Genomic DNA, 22,733 nt, shown 5'->3' with positions numbered 1-22,733 from the left:
ATTAATTTGGAAATTCTCAGCCTAACCAGATAGCTTTCCTTGGCAATGGGGAAGAGAGTGTGGCTGAACTAATTTCATTAAGAGAATACATGTTTGATACACAGATCCAATGAACCATCTCAGGGGAACTCAGGAAGGGAAATTCAATTACTCAGGAAAGTTCAATGGAAGACCACTTTGTCTGGTAGTTTAGACCAAGAATTGCATGGAAGCCCAACAAAGTATTTGATAATTTTATGTCAGCAGAAAACTTACCAGCCTGGCCTGCATGTGAGAATATGACAGAGACAAACTGAATGAAGAAAGACTACAAGGACATAACAATGGATGCAAAGGTCAGACATGAAGAGACATCCTAGGGCCAGGAGAGAAGGGCGGCTGCCCCAGTTTTGGGAAGGGCAGGTCCATCCCGGTGTTCATAGAGAGTGGGACTTTCACCCTGGTGATTGTGGCTGTTATAGCCACAACCATGTTATTTGCAGAAGGTGGAAATAATTCTGCAGGTTTCAGAGAAGGCTTGTTTGCTACCCAAGTGGTCAGGGAGAAAGTGGCCACCATGCAGGTGTGTGGAGAGTGTAGGGCTGTTGTTCCATCCAGCTGTGAGGATGGAGCATCAAGCCACAGATTACTCACAAGCATTGAAATCTAGCAGAATGTGCCTTGCTTGGTTTCATAATTGCTTAGGAACTATGAACCCTTTTATCCCTTCAAATTACTTCCCTCTGCATGAGAGATGTCTTTTCCATACTTTTCCCACCACTGTATTTTGTAAGCATATGGCTTCTTTTCTGGGTTTCTCAGTTCCAAAGATGAAGAGGAATCTTTCCCTTGATGGACAATATGCATAACTGATATGGGATTTTTATGTAATTTGTTACTGAAATGGCATAAGGATTTTGAGATGTTGGAATAGTGTGAAATTATTTTCTAAATGGGAAAGACATAGCTTTTTGGTCCACAGGTCACAATGTTATGTATTGAGTCAAGTCCCCATGAAGATATTTTCATATCATAACACCATTCCTGTGACTATGTAGAAATTTGTAAATAGGATCTTTGGAGATGTTATAACTTAAGATGAGGGCAAACTGGATTAGGCCACACCAATATTGGGCCCTAATCAGATATGAATACAATCCTTACAAGGAGAGGAATTTGGAAAGGGGTACAGATATCCAAGGCACATACAGAGAGAGAGAGAGAGAAGAGAAGAGATTGATTGTGGACAGCCATGGTCTGTGTCCTACAGAATGCAGAGGAAGCCAAACCTGATTGCCAGTAGATTTCTCATGTTTATCATAAAAAAAACTGTAAGAGAATATTTTTTTCAGCCAACTACTCTGATTCATCATTTTAAACCATTCCTGACAAAATAAGATAGAAGGCCATTACAGTTCTGTCTGGAAAGCAGAGTTAACATCCTCATTTAGGATTTATGAGCAGCTTGCTATCTTACAAAGAAGGCACAATATAATTTAGGTGTTTGATTTCCCCAGTTCCTTCAGGATTTGCCAATATGCTATAATTCCAATATTCAGGACCACATTTCTTCCTAATTTCAGCATTCATTTTAACAGCAAATAACATAGGATGTTGGGAATTCATAAAGAAATTCAGCTACTCACAGGATAAAACTTGCTTTTATGAAATCTCAACTCCATGGTTACAACATATAAGAGATTCTCTCAAGTTACACACAGAAATACATATGACATTTTTGTGGAAGTTCTGCTGTGAATTTGAAGCCCTGCATTTATTATTTTATTCTTTCACTTTTGATAGAACATTTGTAAGCAACCATCAATATCATTATATTTTGTACTTTGATATGAACGTTCTAAGATATCAAGTACATTTTCCCCCAGAAATTTGCCTCTTACAAATATTTGATTAGGAGTGTCCATTCAATTGCAACCTCATGCCAATTTCTATCAGTGTCACATTTATCATTGAAAATAGATTCATTGGTGACTTTAAACTAATCAGATTAAATGACAGACATCTAAGCACCCCCGTATTGACGTCGAAATCTCAACCTTATGTTTTTGTTCCTCTAAGAGTACTGTGGTTAATAAAATCTGTTTTAGTCAGTTTTCTCCAAGGTGACAAAACCAACAAGATACCTCTATTTATGTATGTATCTATTATTTATTTTAAGGAATTGGCTCACATGTTTGTAGTTTTTATTTCTGCAATTTGATACGGCAATCAGAAGAGTAGAAATTCTGTGAAGAGTTTATGTTGAAGTCTTGAGTGTAAAATCCAAATAAAGGAGATCAGCAAGATTCCACCTCAGAGAGCAGTAGAAAGTGTAGTCTTGCTATATAGCCTCACTGGTTGATTCCCACCCACTTCACAGTAACATATATGTTAACTATATAGATAGATAGATAGATAGATAGATAGATAGATAGATAGATAGATAGGTAGGTAGATAGATAGATAGATAGATAGATAGATAGATTTTATTCAATTATGTAAATGCCTGCAGGCTTAAGTATGGGAAATACAGAAACTTTCAAAGAATACACAAATAATCTTATCACACACAGTTAGTGGCTACTCACTTAAAAATATATCTTTGTATTTTATGCATGTATACATTTTTCCTAAAGGATGTCTATATATTCTATTTCCGTGGTTCTCAAGTGAGGTCAATTTTGCTCCCCCGGGAACATTTGGAAGTGTCTAGAGACATTTTTCATCACAAAATGGGGGTGGTGGTCAGTGCTACTGACATCTATGGGTAGATGCCATAGATGTTGTTAAACCTCATAAAATCCACAAGACAGGATCCAACAATACAGAATTATCAGCCCATACTGTCAATAGTGCTGAGATTAAGAAACACAAATAGATGTGATATTATATTCTGCTTTGTAAATTTAGCATTCTCACGGGTATTTTCCCATATTTCTGAAAGGTTTTGAAATATGATTTTTAATGACTGCATTGCACTCTAAATTGAGTATGAATAATAAACTAAGCAGCATTAACTGGTAAATCTGTTGCAAGGTTTAAATTTCATTTGCCTTTATAAATAATACTGTCATGAAAACACTTTATCCAATTTTATGTGCATTTTTCTAATAAACTTCTTAGAATTTTATTTAAAGCCTGTGATTATAAGTAATGCTATGTGCTGTTAAAAAGAATCTCCCAAACAATAGGTGACATAAAATGAAGTTTTGCTTTCTCTTAGAGTTTGATTTCCATGTGAGCACCAAAGTGTTCTGTAAGACAAGCCAGGAACCCAGGGTCTTTCCAACTTTTTTCTATTCCAACATAAAAACTAGTGGTTTTCAGACTTAAATGTGCATGGGAGCTTGTTAAAACAGATTCCACTACTTGAATGTATGAGATTCTGATGCAGTAAATCTGGGCCAGGATCTGAGATTATGGATTTCCAACAGGCTTCCAGGTGATGCTGATGTTGCTGGTCTGTGGTCCACACTGTGAGTAGCACTGCTTTAGAAAATCATTCTCATCTACTTGCTGAAGTTGGTGACAATCTTGTAGAAGGTCCCAGTATGTGGAACAGTATTGAAATGACTCCAACCAGGAGGAGATGCATCTCATTCCCACTCACATCTTACTGCTAAAATTTTAGTCATATAGCCATTCTTAACTTCAAGGGAAGTTGGGAAATGCCATATTACTGGTTAGTCATGTGCCATGGACAAGTCTAAGGTATTGCTAGAAGGGATGGAAAGGGTAGACTTGATAGGGAACTAGTGTTCTTCTAAAAAATTCTATTAAGGACCTCGATGGAGAAAGTTCAATTGTCCTTCTGAAAGGCAATAAAAATGTATGCTGCATCCACCAGGATGAGCACAGTTTCCAATTTCACTGTTTTCATTCCTTCTGTGAATTGTGTCTGCATATTCTTTGCCTCACTCTTCAACTGGGGTGGAATCTCCTCACCTAAACTGGATATTAGTCCTTGGCATATTTTAGCCAAAATATACTCCAATTTGTTTATAGTTTTTTTTTGTTATCACAGTTTTATTGTGATTGTTCACATACCATATGATCATCCAAAGATCCTAAGTGTACAATCAATTGCTCCCAGTACCATCAAACAGCTGTGTATCATCACCACAATTTTTTTTCAATTTATAGAACATTTTCATTATTCCAGAAAAGAAATAAAGACAAAAAAAGACTATAACCATCCCCTACCCCTAACCACCTGTCTTATATTGTTGACTCATAGTATTGGTATAGTAAATTTGTTACTGTTTATGAAAGAACATCAAAATGCTACTAAGTGCAGTATGTAGTTTGCAATAGGTATTATATTTTTCTATTTGCCCCTCCATTATTAACTTCTAGTTGTAGTGTCATACATTTGTTCTGTTTCAGGAGAGAGACTTCTAATACTTGTACAGTTAATCTTGGACATTGCCCACCACAAGGTTCACTGTTTATACATTTCCATGGTTTAACCTCCAACATTCCTTCTGGTGACTTACATGATTCCAGGCTTCCCCTTTCCACCACATTCATGCACCATTCAGCACTGTTATTTATTCTCACAATGTGCTAACATCACCTCTGTTCATTTCCAATCATTTAAGTTCAACCTAGTTGAACATTCAGCTCATAATAAGCAACTGATCCCCATTCTTGAACCTCGTTCTGTATCCTGGTATCTAATGTTTCATGTCTATGAGTTTACATATTATAATTACTTCCTATCAGTGAGATCCTGCAATATTTGTTCTTACATGTCTGGCTTATTTCACTTGGTATATTGACCTCAAGTTTTCTTCATCAAACCTGTTTTTTAAGATGGTTTGGTCCACACCCCATACATTCCATCCTAAGTAGAAAATTGATGGTTCCCTGTATAGTCATATATTTAGGTGTTCACCATCCTCACCACTATCTATATAAGGATATTGCCATTTCATCAACAAAGCATGAGGAAGAGTCATAGAAGGTAGAGAGACCAACAAAAAAGAAAAAAGAAAGATAAAAAACATGACACCTAGGAAACAGCAAAAGGAACAATAACCTTAAAGTAAATTAGAAAGAAGTGTCAGACAACATTACCGATGCCAAGAGTCCCATACCCTTCCCTTATGACACCCTTTTATATGCATTTAGCCTTTGTATATTGCCTGTGTTACATTAAAGGAAGCATAACACAATTTTCTGTTAATTATACTCTCTAGTTTACATTGCATAGATTTTCCCCCAATACCTCCCTATTTTTAACAACTTGCAAGGTTGACATTCATTTGTACTCCCTCATAAAAACAATATTTTTGTACATTTTATCACAATTGATCAATACTCTACATTTCACTGAGTTGCAAATTTCCAGTCTTTATCACTTCTCTTTTCCTCTGGTGTCCCACATGCTCCTAACCTTTCTCTTTCAACCATATTCATAGTTATTTTTGTTCATTGTACTTACATTGCTGTGCTACCATCACCCAAAACTGCATTCCAAACCTCTCACTCTAGTCTTTTTTTATTTGTCTGTAGTGCTTCCATAAGTGTTTCCTGTAGAGCAGGCAACTTGTTCACAAACTCTGTCATTGTCTGTTTGTCAGAGAATATTTTGAACTCTCTTTCATATTTGAAGGACAATTTTTCTGGATATATGATTCTTGGTTGGCAGTTTTTTTCTTTCAATATCTTTAATATATCACACCACTTCCTTTATGCTTCCATGGTTTCTGCTGAGAAATCTGCATATAGTCTTATTAGGCTTCCTTTGTATGTGATGGATCACTTTTCTCTTGCTGCATTCAGGATTCTCTCTATCTTTGATGTTTGATAATCTGATTATTAAGTGTCTTGGCATAGGCATATTCAGATCTATTCTGTTTGGGGTACACTGTGCTTCTTGGATCTGTAATTTTATGTCTTTCATTAGAGATGGGAAATTTTCATTGATTATTTCCTCTATTATTACTTCTGCCCCTTTTCTCTTCTCTTCTCCTTCTCAGACACCCATGACACATACCTTCCTGCATTTTGTTATGTCCTTAATTTCCCAGAGACCTTGCTCATACTTTTCCATTCTTTTCTCTATCTGTTCTTTTGTGTGTTGACTTTCAGGTGCCCTGTTCTCCAGTTCCTGAGTGTTTTCTTCTGCCTGTTGAGATCTGCTGTTGTATGTTTCCATTGTGTTTTTCATTTCTTGTTTTGTTCCCTTCATTTCCATAGATTCTGCAGGTTGTTTTTTTGAACTTTCAACTTCTGCCTTATGTACTCCCAGTGTTTCTATTATATGCTTCATCTCTTTTGCCATATCTTCCTGTCACTCCAGACTGGTGTAAGGAGGTGTGTCCTGTGGCTGTTTTCTCCCAGGCTCTTGGGTCTGGTTCTGAATGGAAGGAAGGTAGTAGAGCTTGGCCCCACCTTCTTCCTCTTAGGTAAGATATGTCCCCTAGTGAGAGGTCATTTTCATATAAATAGATTATTTTTCTCTCTCTGCTTTCTCCACCTTTGTCTGGGTCAGAGTGCTGTGAGCTGAAAATGGCTGAAGTTTTCTCCACTGAGCCACCCAGGTTGAGAGAGAGAGAAAGGGACAGAAATTCCACTTTTAGGGTCAGTCTATGGCCCCAAGATTTACCCATCAGCCAGAGATTGCACCTGATCCATTGGGCTCCCTGTCTCAAGACAGGTACATCCCCATGTTCTCCTAATCAGTTGTCACCAAAAGCCTCTGTCTGCTTGTAGGGGATTCATAGTTTGTACTGAGCAGCTAACATTAATACCTCAGTTGGAGCTGGGATGTGGTATATTCACTTGTTAAGAGAGTGCTGGTATGTAGCATGGCACATCTTTGGAGTTCAGGCTGCTGTGAGGGAGGGGCCCTCAGCTTGGGTCCACAGTTCACTGCTGATGTATATTAGGACTGTTTCTAGTTTCTGGCTATAGGGAAGGTATGTGATACTCAGAGAATAATATGCCTATAATTCCCACAACAACAACCAAAACTAGACAAACTCTAAATTAACTAATTGACTTCAACACATAGGGTAATTGAAGTCACAATACAAGCAACAAATGTCTAAGCTGGAGAGAGGCAGATGCCTGCAGGGTAAAACAGGAAACAAAGCTTAGCTTCCCTGGGGGACATGATGCCAGATGTAACTTACTCTAATAATAGATCAGACTATAGTATTTAATACATTTCTTAAGATTGGTTGTGGTGAAGACATAATTGTGTTAAACTCCCAATTTCCATGTGTGTAGGTGAAATCCTATACTTTTCAGTGTTTTCCTACAAGATTTGGGAGAATCCAGAAAAGGGCTCCCAACTGCCAGTGTTCCTGCTCTCTGGGGGAGAAGAAGAGCAATGTCTACTGAAATGACCCAGACCCACCTCCCATAGTTCCAATACAGAGGACATAATTAATCTGAAATGGAAAACCATCACAACCTCTACCCTACAGGTGAAATCCCAGAGAAACTAGGAAGGTGGTAGATTCTGCCACCCAAACTCTCTATTGCCTCTGTCTTCCCTCAGGACTGAAAGCCTCATCTCCAGGGAGGGACCACAATGGGCAGCCAAAGACAAATGTGAAAGGAACACCCTTATGGCTGTTGCAGGGAAGAGATGAGAAAAACACCATTCCAGACTCTGGAACAGGAGTTCCTTTTTGTTCCAATGTTGCTTCTGAATAAGAGCAACAGGGACACCTAGATGGCCTCACCCAGACCCAGGCCCACAATGCCTGCCTAGAATCAGGCTCCTTCAGAAGATGAGAGAAGCTGCCTTAGCCCAACCTCCTCCACCACACTTGACCATCAACCAAACATGAGGGTGGAATTCAGCTGGGACAACTGAAAGGGGGGAAAATATTTTGTGGATAGCAAAAATAAATGATCCCAAACAAAGCAGGTTGACAACAACTAGGTTTCACTAGAAGTAACTCACATGTTGGTTCCCAGAGCAGAAAAAGAAATCATCTCTGGTAAGCAGGGCAAAAATAAATCCCAAATCAGCTCTGAGTTGACTCACACCAACCTCCACAATGAAGGACTAGCAGGAGGTAGAATGTAATCATTTCACAGCAGGACAGAAAGGAATTATAATAAAAACTAATAATGAAGAAAATTAAATAATGTAGCACTATGTATTATCTTATGCAACTTGTATAACCTTCAACAAAATTTTAGGGTAAATCAAAGGAAAAAGAGAAGAGTCACAGGAGACAAACTATAAGGATTAATTAATATGTGATGCAGATACTGGAACTAAAATATCTAAACCTAGAATTTAATATCACTAAGATTAATAGGATGATAGTATTTGCTGTTTTTTTTTTGTTTGTTTGTTTTTTACAAAAGCTCACTAAACAAATGGGGTAAAGGCAATGTTACATCCACTACACAGATGCCAATCTTCAAACAGAATCATGAGGGTTGTTGATGTGCCCAAGGGCTCCCATCTGGTGAGAGAGCCCCAGTGTCTGGGCCTGTGCTCCTCACCCTGGGCCCATCTGCTCCCCTGAACCAGCCACAGGAAAACCTGTGACATTCCCTGTGAGGGTTTCAGAAAACCCCTCTTTAAAATGGGAGTATGGTGTGATTTTGCACCATTGTGTATTTATTTAAAGAACATTTAGAACACCAGTGTTCATGCAGATGAATTTGCAGGATTTTCTGATATCTCAAGTCTTACAATTGTGACACATTCATTTGTTTATTTGCAACAAACTTAATTAGGTATATTCACATGAAATAAACTGAATATATTTGTTGTTTCCCCTTATTCATCTTTAATTATTTCTTACAAACCATTCAGTCTTCCTACTCTGTTCCAGGACATCTACTGAAATTCACTTTTTTATTGCCTCTGTCTTCCCAAATTTATGTAAACTGAACTGTACAGTATGTACTTTTGCATAATTTCTATCTCACAAAATAATTATTTGAGTTTTCAAGATTTTTAGTAGGTATCTGGCATCAATGATTTTGATGCTCAGTGCTTTTCCAATGTTTACTTATAAAACATTGTGATTGTCTAGTCAGCAGTAGATGGGTTCTTTGTGTATTTTTCAGTTTTCCCCATGTACAGAAGAATCTACTCTTAATGTTGATTGCATAGAAATCTGTGAAAAAGTTTTTTTCTTGTTATAGCAAAAAGAAAGGAAGGCAAATTGAAAATTAATTTTATGTGTTGCATCAAAATTTTCTAAATATATTCTGTTTACCAGAAAGTCACTTTAGATTCAAATGCATCAAGGGGTGAAGGGTAAAATTTTATATGCCATGAATGTATGTACCAAAAGAAAATTTGAGTTGCAATATTAATTTTGGACCAAGCACAGTTTGTAAAATATTGGTTATCAGTAATATAGGTTGACATTGCATACTTAAATAGTGGCCAATTCTACAAATACCAATTTGTTGAACAGATTATAGAATAGACAAATCCACATTATACTTGGAAACTTCCACTCTCTGTAATTGTTCAATAAATAGGAATATAATAAGGACAGATATAGATGACATGAATAGAATTTTCAACCTCCTTGATTCAATTACCATTTATAGAAGGGTTATGGAAAAAATATATTATACAAAATGTGACTGGCCAGAATTGTTAGGAGATACAAAAGCCAGATACAGTGTGCTGTCCTAGATTTCATTGTTGTAAAACCATAAAGGATATGCATAATATGACCAGACATACCAACTTCTAGGCATATACATAATAGAATTGATAGCAGAGACAGATTTTCAAATTTTTGTCAGAAACCTGGCAAATATGCATTTTCATCAGCAATATATGCAAAGCACAACATTCTGAACTCCAAAGATGGAAGTTATATTTACTAACTCATTTAATTTGTTCTTATATAATGCATGAATATTATTACTATTCTTAGCATTTCCACAACCAACAGTGATTACGACTACAGTACATATTTTTTAATTATTAATGGTATTCTGTAAATTGCACAATATCATTTTCTACTTCAAGACACCTTTTTCCAACAAACAAATCTAGGTATTCTGCCATTTTAGATATCATATGTGAAGTTCCTTATTTATTGTATTATTAACATTCACAATTATTTAATGATTTTTGTATTTTGTGATCTTTCAGCAAGTTAAAAATTTAGATTCTATATTGTCAAATAGGTTTATATTTTGGAACTTCTCATTCACACTCATAACCATACATACCACAAACAAAGAAACAGTAAAACAGTTAATGAATTTTCTAACTATTGGATTCATTTGAAATCACCATTGCTTATACCATGAGGCAGTTCTCCAAAATTACACTCAACTATGTTTATGCTGTTTTATTCAATCAACCAACAAAATCTTTTAAAATATATAGTGTTTCAAATGAGTATAAATACCAAGTTTGCTATAGATAATATGTATGTAAAATGGTTATTTCTTTATAGGTTGCATATTGTTTGATTTTTCCATTTAAGATTATAGCATTGATTTGATCTTTAGGATTTGTTAATAAATATACCTATTGAGACAAATCTTCCCTTTTGTAGTTTTCACTACTATATTGATTGAATTAATAGATTGATGAGCAATTATCAAATGATAAAAAGTTTATTTTTAGAAGTAATTTTGATGCATGTTTTTAAATGTACACACTGTTGAATTTACTCACTTCCCTACCTTACAGATTTCTGTGCAACATTCCAAAAATATTGTCCTGGAATTAGTGTAGGATTTCCCAGAATTCATCCACACCTAAAGTGTGCCAGGTGGGGTTTTTAGAGTTTGTAACAATGTTGGAGTTTTGTCTTCATTTCCAGAGCACTAGGGGTCTTTGGAGAGTGTATGCACAAGCAGGAGGAGCAGCAGACAGCTAAATTTGGTGTGTTGCCAGATTGTATCCTAGTATAGCCAAAAAGGATATTGGTGATAGTATGTGGCAAACCCACTTCTATGTATGTACCTAATAGAATTTAAAACAGAGATTCATACAGATATTTTTAAACTGATGTTCAAAGTGGCATTATTCACAATTGTGAAAAGGTGGAATTAATCCAAGCATCCAGCAGTAGTAGAATGGAAAACCCCAATGTGAAATACACATACAGTGTAATGTTATTTGGTTATAAAAAGGAAGAAAGTACTTATACAGGCTTCAACAGGGACAAACACCAAAGACATCATGTCTAGTGAAATAGGCCAGAGAAAAGAGAAAGAATATTATAAGATTTTACTTATCTGAAATAGATTATCAATATTCATCAAATCAGAAAGTAGAAAACAGGTTACTAGATGCTGGGTGGGGTTGGAAAATGGGGAGATAATGCTAAATTGGCATGAAGTTTCTCTTTGGCATGGGGGAAAATTTGTGTAATTGATGGTGTTGATGAAGACACAATACTGTGAATATAATTAATGAAATTTTACACAATCATTGAAAGAGGAAAAAGTAATTTCAGACTGTTTGTGTATATTTATATAACTAGAATAAAATTTAAATATAATAGAAATATACAACACAAACAGACAGTCCTAACATGAACTATGGTTATAATTAATAATGTAATTATAGTAATATATCTTCCCAATTGTAAGAAAGTCACCACATTAATGCAAAATGTCAAAAATGGGGAAAAGTGTGTGAGGGGAGTATATAGGATTTATATACTAGTTATGTATGTTGTTTTCCCCTGTCAACTTACAACTCCTTTAATAAAAATAATTTTAAAAGTATATTAGTGGTATAGGAATGGAGGTGGACCAAGAAGTCATCACTGGGAGGAGTGGAATTAGGTAGTCCTCTAAAGCAACTACTAAATAGCCAGGAACAGCCAGTAAATAGTTTGGAACAACTGTTGGGGTGCACCCATGACAGGACCCATATAGTGCACCAGTCTGGAATGGGTGGAACCACTGAGATCACAGCATAGAACTGTGAGGAATGCACCCCAAACTGTGGAGCTGGTGCCCCTCCCCAACTGGCAGAGCTAACTGAGTTGGAAACTCCCCTATGTAAAAAGAAGTAGGCTATGATGAGTGAGGGAAAGTAACTCATCCAAACTCCAATTGCAGTTTTAATTAACAAATTTGCACTACTAAATACAAGCTACAAGCACACATAAGCCCAGAGCAAGCAGGAAAGTAACTGTGAGGTCTCTCCTGGCAGAGGGGAAGGGGGACTGATGGAAATAAATAAATAAATACAGAAGCTTTTGTAGACAGCTGAGCTCAGAATACTGGAAAATCATTTTGTCCCAAGAAAGGGGATACTTAGAACTGGGTACCAACTCTGGTTGACCAGTGAAACTGGGAGGTTGGGTGCTGGCTCTCAGTGTGGGATTTGTTCCATATTTCTTTTATTTCTCCCATTCTAAGTAGCTTATTAAAGAACGCCTAGGCAGTTTAAATTGTCAGCCCTGACCCAGGCAATGAATTGAGATGGAGAGACAAAGTAAAATATAGGGGATAATTCCCTAAAGGGCATATCTGCCCTAAGAAAAGAGGTGGGGAGCTAAATTGGCCACCCTCCCTCAGAGAATTAAGAGCCCAACACCTCGGCTAAAGACAACAACAACAAAACAGAAACAACTGAAGCTTGGCTTCTGACACCATCAGCCCATGGCCAGGACAGGGGCATTTTACACCAGCAGGGAACTGCATGCTGACAAGCATCACCTGCTGGGCAGGATAGAAAAGGCAAAGAGTCTAGAATCCTCATAGGAATCTGGACAAAATACCTAAACTAAATAATCATAAGAGGGATATATAAGGGAGTACTGTGGGGTTGTTGGTGTTGTTCTTGTTTGATGTTTTCATTATACTTTATTTTGTCTTCTTTCTACCTTATTTTTCAGTAGTTTTTCTCCTTATTCTCCTTCATTTCAGAAGAAATGGAAATATCCACATATAGATTGTGGTATGAAGTACATAACTGTGTGATTATCCTGGGAATCATTGATTGGTTACTTGGAACGGATTGTATTCTGTATGAATAAATCTGCTTAAAACAAACTGAAGGATTCAAGTGCTGGAGAAAATGTGGAGAGAGATCAACATATTCAGTTTGGTTGGGATGTAGATGCTGCAGCACATCAGGAAGGCTGTGTGGGGTTGCCATTTGGTCCTGCAACCTGTTATTGGTTGTATAATTGGAGAAAATGAGAGTGGGGACATGAGTAGACATTTGCACATTGTTGTTTGTGGCACAAGTGTTCATGATTTGCAATGGATGGATGTGGCCTAAGGATACAACAACTGATAAAGTGAATGGTAACCCATGGTGTATATGTACAATAAAATATTGAGCAGTGGCAAGAAGAAAAGAATTTGTGAGGTGCGTAACTATGGGAATTGACCTTGAGGAGAGTTGTTTGAGTGAAGTAAGCCAGAAATGAAAAGATATAGACTATGATGCCTCACTAACATGGACTTGCAGTAATTTGCAAACTCTGAGAATTGAATCTGGGAGCATGAGTTATCAGGGGAAGGCTAATATAAGGGTTTCTAGATTGTGAGCTCTTACAGCAGTTGCATCTTTTCATGAGTTGAGACAGTTATTTCTAAATTCTGGGATGCTGAAATATTTGGTGTGACCTGGTCAATTCCTTGAGTTTGTATATCTGTGTGCCAACTGGGAATAGGAACCAGAGTCAAACAGCTGCAGTGTTGGCATTGCCTATTGCAACAACTGTAAAAGTGGCTGAAAAGGGGATCAGATTTAATTGCAAATATGAATGGAATGGACTTGTTTAGGATTGTGGTGAATCAGACTAATGGGTAGAGTGTGATATTGACTGTGTTGTAATACTTTGGCTTTTGTATGGGACCAAAGAAACAGGCATTTATTTGGTGCAAAATCTATCTTTTCTGTAGCACACTATATAATTTACCTTGTATGGTCAATTTACTTAACCCCTATAATTACATGGAAACTTGAATAGGGAGTGAATTCTTGTAGGTTTTTACAGGCGAGTGTGAAGACCTGATACAACTCAGAGTAATTTGGGCAGGCAATAAAAAGTATTTGCAAAACCCCTTGAAGAACTGTGGAAAAATATGGAAATATTAAACTTCAACAACTGGGGAATTCCTGATATTTTTGCAAACATCAGGGACAACCAGTTTAGTAGGCTGAGCCCTGAATCTTGGTGCTTGACCTTGTGAAGCTTGTTACTGCAAGGGAGAGGTTATGCCTACTTATAATTGTGTCTGAGTCACCACTGAACAACCTATTTTGTAGCTCAGATGTGGCCTTTCTTTAAGCCCACACAGTAGGTAAACTCACTGTCCTCCCTTCCACATGGGACAGGACACCCAGTGGTGTAAATCACCTTGGCAACATGAGACATGACTTCTGGGGATGAGCCTGGATTTGGCATCAGGTGATTGAGAAAGTCTTCTGGACCAAACAGGGGAATATAAATGAAAAAAAAAAAAAATAAAGCATCATATCTTCCAAACTCCACCAGCTGAACTTCACACGGTGCACCTGCAGACACAGAGCAAAGTGAGATCCATCCAAGATGGAATTGACACAGCTGATCCTGATGCAATACAGATGTTACCTTTGACAGTGAGTGAATGGAAGGCCAAATCAGCACAGCCCCCATGGTGGTGGACCCTGAGGAAGGACAGAGGTTCAGGTGGGCATTTGTGTCTTTCTCCATAAAGTCTAATATTATCTTCCCAGATGGGCTTTTCCCTCACCAGGCTCTGGATCCCAGGGAAGGCAGGTAGAAATGAATCCACGGGACCTGATGCACAGGGGTTCTCAGTCTGTCACCCCCTCCTTTTCTCCAATTGTACATCATTGGGTTTCTTTTATGGTATGGACTCATCACCAAGTAAAATCACTAAGGACCTGAAAAGGAAATTGCACAGAGGACTCAGACATCCTACTCAAGTATATGCATTAGTTGGGCTATAAATCACTGTTCTCCCCAGAAGTGCAAACTGTTTGTAGAGAATGAAAGTAAATGCAGGTCTTGTACATAGGACTACAGTACAAGGTTTCCAGTGTCCTGAGCTCAGGTGGTCTCCTTGTCCAACGACAGTACAGACAGGTCATACCGAGTGCCTCTCTGCACCTCTCTATGTGCATTGTGGGAAGTTTCTGTAGGATATTCTCTATGTGTGGAAAAAGATTATAGTAATTCCTGGTACCAAACTTGTGACCTCCCTTTTATGCTGCTGTACCTGGTCTTCCTTACTTTATGGAGAATTTTACCCAAGGGTAGAAAGATCCCTTGATACTGTGAACAGGTCATGTGGAAAAGGATTGATAGCCACAGATGGTGAAATTTTAGCTGAGACTTTTCTCAGAGTCACAATTACAGAAATACTCCTTTGCAAATATAATTTTGATTAAAAAAAAATGACAAGTCTGTAACAAGAGCATGAATTTGCAGAGCTATGTCTCTCCTGGATATTGATGCAGAAATACTAAAGAATTTAGGTAATCAAATTCATTTATCTAGAGAGATAAAATTTGAAAAATCATTGTTTTTCTTCAACTCCACCCAACCCAAGTCAGCCTGGCTCCTAGAGGTAAAGCAGCCCTGCCCAGCCAGATTCAGCTGAGCTACAAGAAGTAATTCAGCCTCACCGGGTCAGACAAAGCCTCAGAACCACACACAATCTAAGGATGAATAAGTAACCAAAGTGTGCTATCTGTTGTGCAGACTGGAAAGTGCAAGGGAATTTTAGGACTTCTCAGAACCTCTCTGTATCTTATCACAAGCCCACTGGAGATGGTCAACAATCCCTACAGGAAACCTGGCCAAGTTTTAGTTGAGAAATAAGAATAACCAAATAGATGAAGCAATATTTAAACAAAACCAATGGCTTGTTGCCCAGTGAAAAACTGAGCACCAGTGGAAGCCAGGAGACTTCTTTTAAGATAACAGGTAACAGAGAGAAACTTCTGTAGTGCCAACTGCATATCCCCCAAAGGCAGGCACTTGATTTTTTTTTGGGGGGGGTGCTACTTTGTCTGGGAGACTGGAGGGAGTTGCTAAGCTGAACATTGGCCAGACAGACTTATAGGCAGGGCATGAACAAAAACAGAAATAGCTAAAAATTCTGATCCATTAAACACAAGCTATGTTAGAAATCTAGAATAAGTTGAACTCAATTCCAAAAAACAGATAGTCAAAAAAGCCAGACAACAGTTATAACCAAGGTGAAAGAGTGAAAATATCCTCTAGAATATACTAATCATGGATTCCAGATGCGTAGACACAACAAAAAATTATGAGTCTCACTAGGAAAAACAATGATATGGCCCAGTGAAAGAACAAATGAACACTTGGAATGAGTTACAGGAATTGAAACAATGAATAAAAGATGTCCAAATGCACATGGTATATCAATTCAAAAATCAAATCAATTAGTTGAGGGAAGATGTGGCAAAAGAGATGAAGGTTATAAATAAGATAATGGATGAACATAAGGGAGAAGTTAAATGCTTGAATACACAAGTGGCAGAATTTATGTGAATGGAAGATGAAAAAGACAATGGAGACTTACAAAAATTGATTTGAAGAATCAGAGAAAGGAATAGTGAACCAGATGACAGAATATTTAAAGTTCTACACACAAAGAAATAGGGAAAAGTATGTAAAAAACTATGAGCAGGGTCTAAAGGAATTGAATGATGACAGGAAACACATGATTATTAATGACATGGGTGTCTCTGAAGGAGAGGAGAAGGGAAAAGAGCAAGAAGGAATAATGGAGGAAATCATCACAGAAAATGTCCCGTTTTTTATGAGACACATAAAATTACAGATCCTAGAAGTGCAGTGAACTACAAACAGAATACACTGGAATCAACTTATTCCAAGGCACCGATCAATCAGATTGTTGAATGTCAAAGACAAAGAGAGAATTCCGAAAGTGGCCAGGTACACATAAGAATATGTGTGGATTACTTAGCAGAAAGTATGGAGGTTAGAAGTCAGTTATATGATACATTTAAGATAATGAAAGAAAAAAAAAAAAAACACTTCCAAACAAGAATTCTATATAGAGCAAAACTGTCCTTCAAAATGAGGGAGAGTTTGAAGTATTTTCAGAAAGGCAATGAGAGAGTTTGTGAAAAAGAGACCTGCTCTCCAAGAAATGCCAAAGGGAGTGTTACAGACTGATAGGAAAAGACAAGAGAGAGAGGTTAGGAGAAGAGGGTAGCAATGAAGACAATCTAGAAAGGCAAAAGTGAAGAGAGGGGGAAAAATGAGATGTGACATATAAACTCCAATAAACCAAAAGGCAGAAGAAATTACTGTACCTACAGTAAAAACATTAAATGTTAATGGATTAAGCTCCAAAATATGGGGACTTATATTGGCAGAATTGATTAAGAACAGTACCCATCTATATGCTCTCTACATTAGACTCACTTTAAACACAAGGGCAAATAGTTTGAATGTGAAAGTTCAGGATTGATATTGCATGCAACAAACAACCAGAAAAGAGTGGGGGTAGCTATGCATCAGAAAAAAATAGAATTCAATTGTATGACAATTAAAAGTATGAAAGTAGGACATTATATATTAATAAAAGGGAAACTTAATCAAGAAGACATAAAAACACACAGATTTATGCACTGGCCCAGGCATCACAAAATACATTAGGAACACACTGACAACCCTGTAGGGAGATGTAGACTCTTCTAGAATAATAGTTGGAGATCCAATACACTGCTCTCATCAATGGATAGAACATCTAGCCAAGGATCAACAAGGAAATAATGTTGAATATTACAATAAATGAACAAGCCTTAACAGGTATTTATAGAGCTCTACACCCCCAACAGCAGAATACAAATTTTTCTTAAGTGCTCATGGATCATTCTCCAGGTTTGACCACATCTTGGATCAGAAAGCAAGTCTGAATAAATTTAATAAATTTAAAAATATTCATATTTTATAAAACACTTTCTCAGATCATAATGGAATGAAGTTGGAAATCAGTAACAGCTGGAAGGCAGGAAAACTGACAAAAATATATGCAGATTAAATAGTAAATTTTATTGCCTTGCATTGTTTGCTTTTACTATTTTTATTATTACAAAAGTAATTGATGTTCACTTCAGAATATTCAAAGCTTATCACAATATATAATGTAAAAAGACAGAACCTCCTATATAGGTCTGCTTCAGAAATAGCTGTCGTATTAATGGTTTCCCAATAGAATTGAATTTAATTACATTTTTAGATGTGTTTTCATAGATCCTACCAAGCATTCTAGAAAGAATTAGTTGCAATCCATCATAAATTCTTCCAAAAATATTGAAGAGTAGGGAAAGCAACATAACTTATTCTATGAGGCAACATCACTCTAATACCAAAATCAAAGGTATTACAAAAAATAGAATTATAGATCAATCTCTTTAATGATTAGGGATGCAAAAATGCGAAAAAAATACTCACAAATTGAGTACAGCAGCAAATTAAAAGAATTACACACCATGGCCAAGAGAGATTTATTCCAGCTATACATGGAATAATTCAATGAAAAAAGGTAACTAACATAATATACCACATCAATAAATCAAAGCAGAAAAACCACACGATCTTTTAAATTGAAGCAGAAAATTCATTTGACAAAATTCAACATCATTTCTTGATGAAAACAATTAAAAAGACAGGAATTGAAGGGACTGTCCTCAGTATGGTAAAGGCAAACTAAGAAAAATACACAACTAACATCATACTCAATGGGGGAAGATTGAAGGCATTCCCTCTAAAATCAGGACCTAGGAAAGAATGCCAACTTTCACCATTGTTGTTCAATGCTGTGCTGGAAATTCTAGCTAGACAATTAGGCAAGAAAGAGAAATAAAGTCATCCAATTTGGAGAAGAAAAAGTAAAATTTTCAGTTTGCAGATGACATGATCTTATATGCAGAAAATCCTGAAAAAATCTAAAGGAAAATTACTAGAGCTAATAAATGAATATAATAAAGTGGAAGGGTACAAGATCAACATGCAAAAATTAATAGTGTTTCCATACAATAGTAATGAGCAATATGAGGATGAAATAAAAAAAATAATAATTCCATTTACAATTACCACCAAAAGAATCATATATTTAGAAAAAAGTTATTCAAGGCCATAAAAGATGTACACACAGTATACTACAGGAAATTTGTAAGAGAAATCACAGAGGACCTAAATAAATGGAAGGACATGTGGTGTTCATTGATTGGAAGAGTAAATATATTTAAGATGTCAATTCTACCTAAATCAATTTATAGATTCAATGTATTAACAACTACATTCCAAACAACTTACTTTGCAGAAATAGAAAAACCAAAAACCAAATTTATATGGTAAGACGGGGTGCCCAAAAGAACTAAAAATATCTTGAGAAAGTTGAAAGAAGTGGGGGAGCCTCACTGTACCTGATTTTAAAGCATATTACAAGGCTCTGTGTTCAGAACAGCATGGTACTGGCATAAAGATAGATATAGTGACCAAAGGAAACAAATTGAGTGTCCATAAAGAGACCCCCTCAACTACAGACAAGTGATCTCTCATACGGTATTCAAGCCAACACAATTGGGACGGAGCAGCCTCTCCAATAAATGGTGTTTGGGGAATTGGATATCCATATCCAAAAGGATGAAAGGGGATTCCTATTTCACACTTTATGCAAAAATTAACTTGAAATGTATGAAAACTTAAATATTAGAGCTAAATCCATAAAACTTTTAGAAAAAATTATAATGAAAGATCTTGTTACAGGTGGTGGTTTCCCAGACCTTACTTTCAAGGTGCAAGCAATGAAAGAAGTAAATACATAGGATCTCCTCAAAACTGAACACTTTTGTACATCAAAGGAATTTGTCAGAACAGACAATATTTGGAAACCACATATCAGATAAGGGTTTAATATCCAGAATATATAAAGAAATCCTAGAAAAGAACAACAAAATGGCAAAGAACCCAATTTTTAAAACTGGCATAAGTCAGGGACAGACATTTTTCTGGATAAGAATTACAAGTGACACAAAAACATATGAAACAATGCTCAATTTCACTGACTCTTAGGGAAATGCAGATCAAAACCACTCAGGAGAGCCTTCTTTCTTATAAAATTTTGTCTCATCCACCTGACCCTGATGTTTGTATTTATTTACAAATGTCTGAATGTCTTTGGACTTATAAGGAAACAGGATAGAACCTCAGAACCCTTCCAATAACTGTATGTTTTAGGGACACTTTCAGCTGTGGGTACATGTTCAGAGCAATCTTAGCTCCTCAACATCCAATTTTGCTGAATGCATGCAGATCAGCTGGCATCTAGTTCTCAGGAACAGCTTGAAGAGGAGACTTTACTTGATGTCTACACTAGAGGTGGGAGGAAAGAAATGGACCTTTAACTAATAGGTAAGTAGATATATGGAAAGACAGGCAGGTGGATAGATAGATAGATAGACAGATGAAAAAGAATAATGACACTTTCATCTAAAGAAGTAAAACAACACATTTATACAAAGAGTAACCTGTATTGTATATCTTCTATACACTGATATGTGAACAACTAAAAGAGAATAAAATTGTCTTAAAGCATTACAGAAAGGAAGAAAGGAATGGGAGAAGGATTGAGGGAGGGAAGAAGGAAAGAAGGAAGGATGCATGGAAGGAAGGAAGGAGGAAAAGAAGGAAGGACGGAAAACAATGATAGAGTGTGTGGAATTCCCACTAAGTAAAGTATTTGGCATTTGTGAGGTGTGTGCATTAGACAAAGTTTTTGGTTAATGATGTAACAAGCTTTATCCATCCATCTTGCTGGTTGGCACAATTTGAGACAGAGGGACAAGGAAAGCAACCTTGTTCAGGCAAGAAGGATCAGTGACCCCCTGAAGCAGGGCCCCTGTCTTGTCAGGGTATAAATCCAGTTCTCATTTTGATCCTGTTCTTTCCATTATCATTCTTAAGGCATAGGAAGACATTTTTTTCCTGGTGGTTGTATTTAAGAGGTCCCTGGTAAAGGGAGTCTCCAAGAACTCTACTCTGAAGCTGTGGAATCCTTAAGTGTTTTTGATGTCCTCAGGAAGTGGTTTCTCTCAGTGTGTCTCCTGCACAGTAATACATGGCTGTGTCTGAATCCTTCAGGCCAGTCCACTTCAGGTAGGCAGTGCTGGCAGAGTTTTCTGTGGAGATGGTGACTTGTCCTTGGAAGGATGGGCTGTATTGTGTATCTGAATCATCAGGATAAATGCTTCCTATCCACTCCAGGCCCTTCCCTGGATCTTGGTCCACACAGCTTATCCAGTAATCAGTAAAGCTGTATCCAGAGGCCTTACAGGAGATTGTCAGAGGCTCCCCAGGCCTTTTCACCTCTGCCCCAGACTGCACCAGCTGCACCTCAGTGAGGACACCTGTGTGGGGGACACAGGACACAGAGATCAGAGGCTGCATCATCCACAACCTCCTCTGTGACCCCAAGCCCTAGGTCATCCCTGACCTGGGTGAAGAGTCACAATGAGGGAAAGGATGGTGATAGATACCATCTGTGAAGGAGGATGGAAAGAGATAGCACAGATGACACCAGGGAGACTCCAATGGGCAAGGATAGCAGTGGATATAAATGGGAGGAACCCCTCACTTTGTGTATTTACTGCCTGTCCCCCAGATGAGACTCCAGAGGGTTCATAAACCAAAATCTCAAGGGCAGGACAAGATTCTTGTCTAGAGGCTCCCAAGAGGGTCAACAAGGGCCCCCAAATCCTGCTCCTACTGTGGGCCTGGAGTACACAGAGATGGGCCCTCACCCTCCTCAAAGGCAGCTTCACAGTCCAAAAATGGATGAGGATGGGATAAGTCTAGTGATTCTGCAGTTAAAACACCCACAGGGTCAGGGAACCAAGTTCCCCTCCTCAGCTTTTGCAGAGGATCCAGGTGAGAGAGTTTTCCTTTCATCAAAGAGAGGGTGTTAAGTATTTGGGTCACCCAGACACTCCATCCCATAGAGACACCTGATGTGTCCTGGAATCACAAGGCAGCTATGTATGTCCTGGGGCCTTAAGGATGGGATTCATAATGGGGACAGTGGGCTTTATTCAGAGCTCCCTCTATTGTCAATGAAGATGCCAGTCAATGGATCTGGGTCCTAGATTCAGATTCCTTGGGTTCCATTGGATTATTTGCTTTTTTTTCTTTCTGACATTATAATTTTATCACAAAAACTTATCTCACAGTGTTTATATTAAATATAGGAAGAATGAAAATTTAAGTATATGATTTTCTTCTAATATGTCATTCCAAGTAAAAATGACTTTATGGAATATTTTTATGTTTTAAGAGGATTCCAATCACAAATAGGAATTTGGACATATTGGTACCAAACTTTTAACATTTTTGTCAGACATAGGCTTTGTTTTGACATAATACAACCTTCTTCTCTTATGGATCTGATCTTGATTTTTGGTTGGATCTTTCCTGAATGAGGCTGCTTTCTTTCTTTATAACACTTTCCAAAGTCTTTCAAGGGTAGGATGGTTTCTATGTGCTGTTGGAGGGACCCAGACTAATTCTACACTAAAAGAATCTCATCTGTCACCTTCTCAATGGTCCCCATGCCACCAAAATGTAAACTTTTACTTCATCAGGGGATAGACCATCAGTTTTAGGGAGCTGAAGATATCAGCAGAATTTCATGGGTATATGGATTCTAGCCAGTGTAATGTCTTAAATGTATATTCTTTCTAAGCAAAACACCACAACTTGGTGGCAGAAAACAGGAGATACTTATTCTCTCAAGATCAGGAGGCTAGATGTCCA

At 37.3% G+C, this 22,733-nt stretch overlaps 1 gene segment (V, D, J or C); it reads right to left on the bottom strand.

Annotated features, from left to right (window-relative positions):
• Positions 1–336: 336 nt before the first annotated feature.
• Positions 337–21,463, bottom strand: LOC119515976. The segment is given in 4 exon segments: positions 337–597; positions 14,388–14,431; positions 21,035–21,331; positions 21,418–21,463. Coding segments are annotated over 4 exon segments (648 nt in total).
• Positions 21,464–22,733: the final 1,270 nt, after the last annotated feature.

Source organism: Choloepus didactylus, chromosome 19 (genome assembly GCF_015220235.1).
Source record: "Choloepus didactylus isolate mChoDid1 chromosome 19, mChoDid1.pri, whole genome shotgun sequence".
Classification (NCBI taxonomy): Eukaryota; Metazoa; Chordata; class Mammalia; order Pilosa; family Megalonychidae; genus Choloepus; species Choloepus didactylus.
The sequence above is the reverse complement of the archived record's forward strand: the minus strand, read 5'-3'. Positions and strand labels throughout refer to the sequence as shown.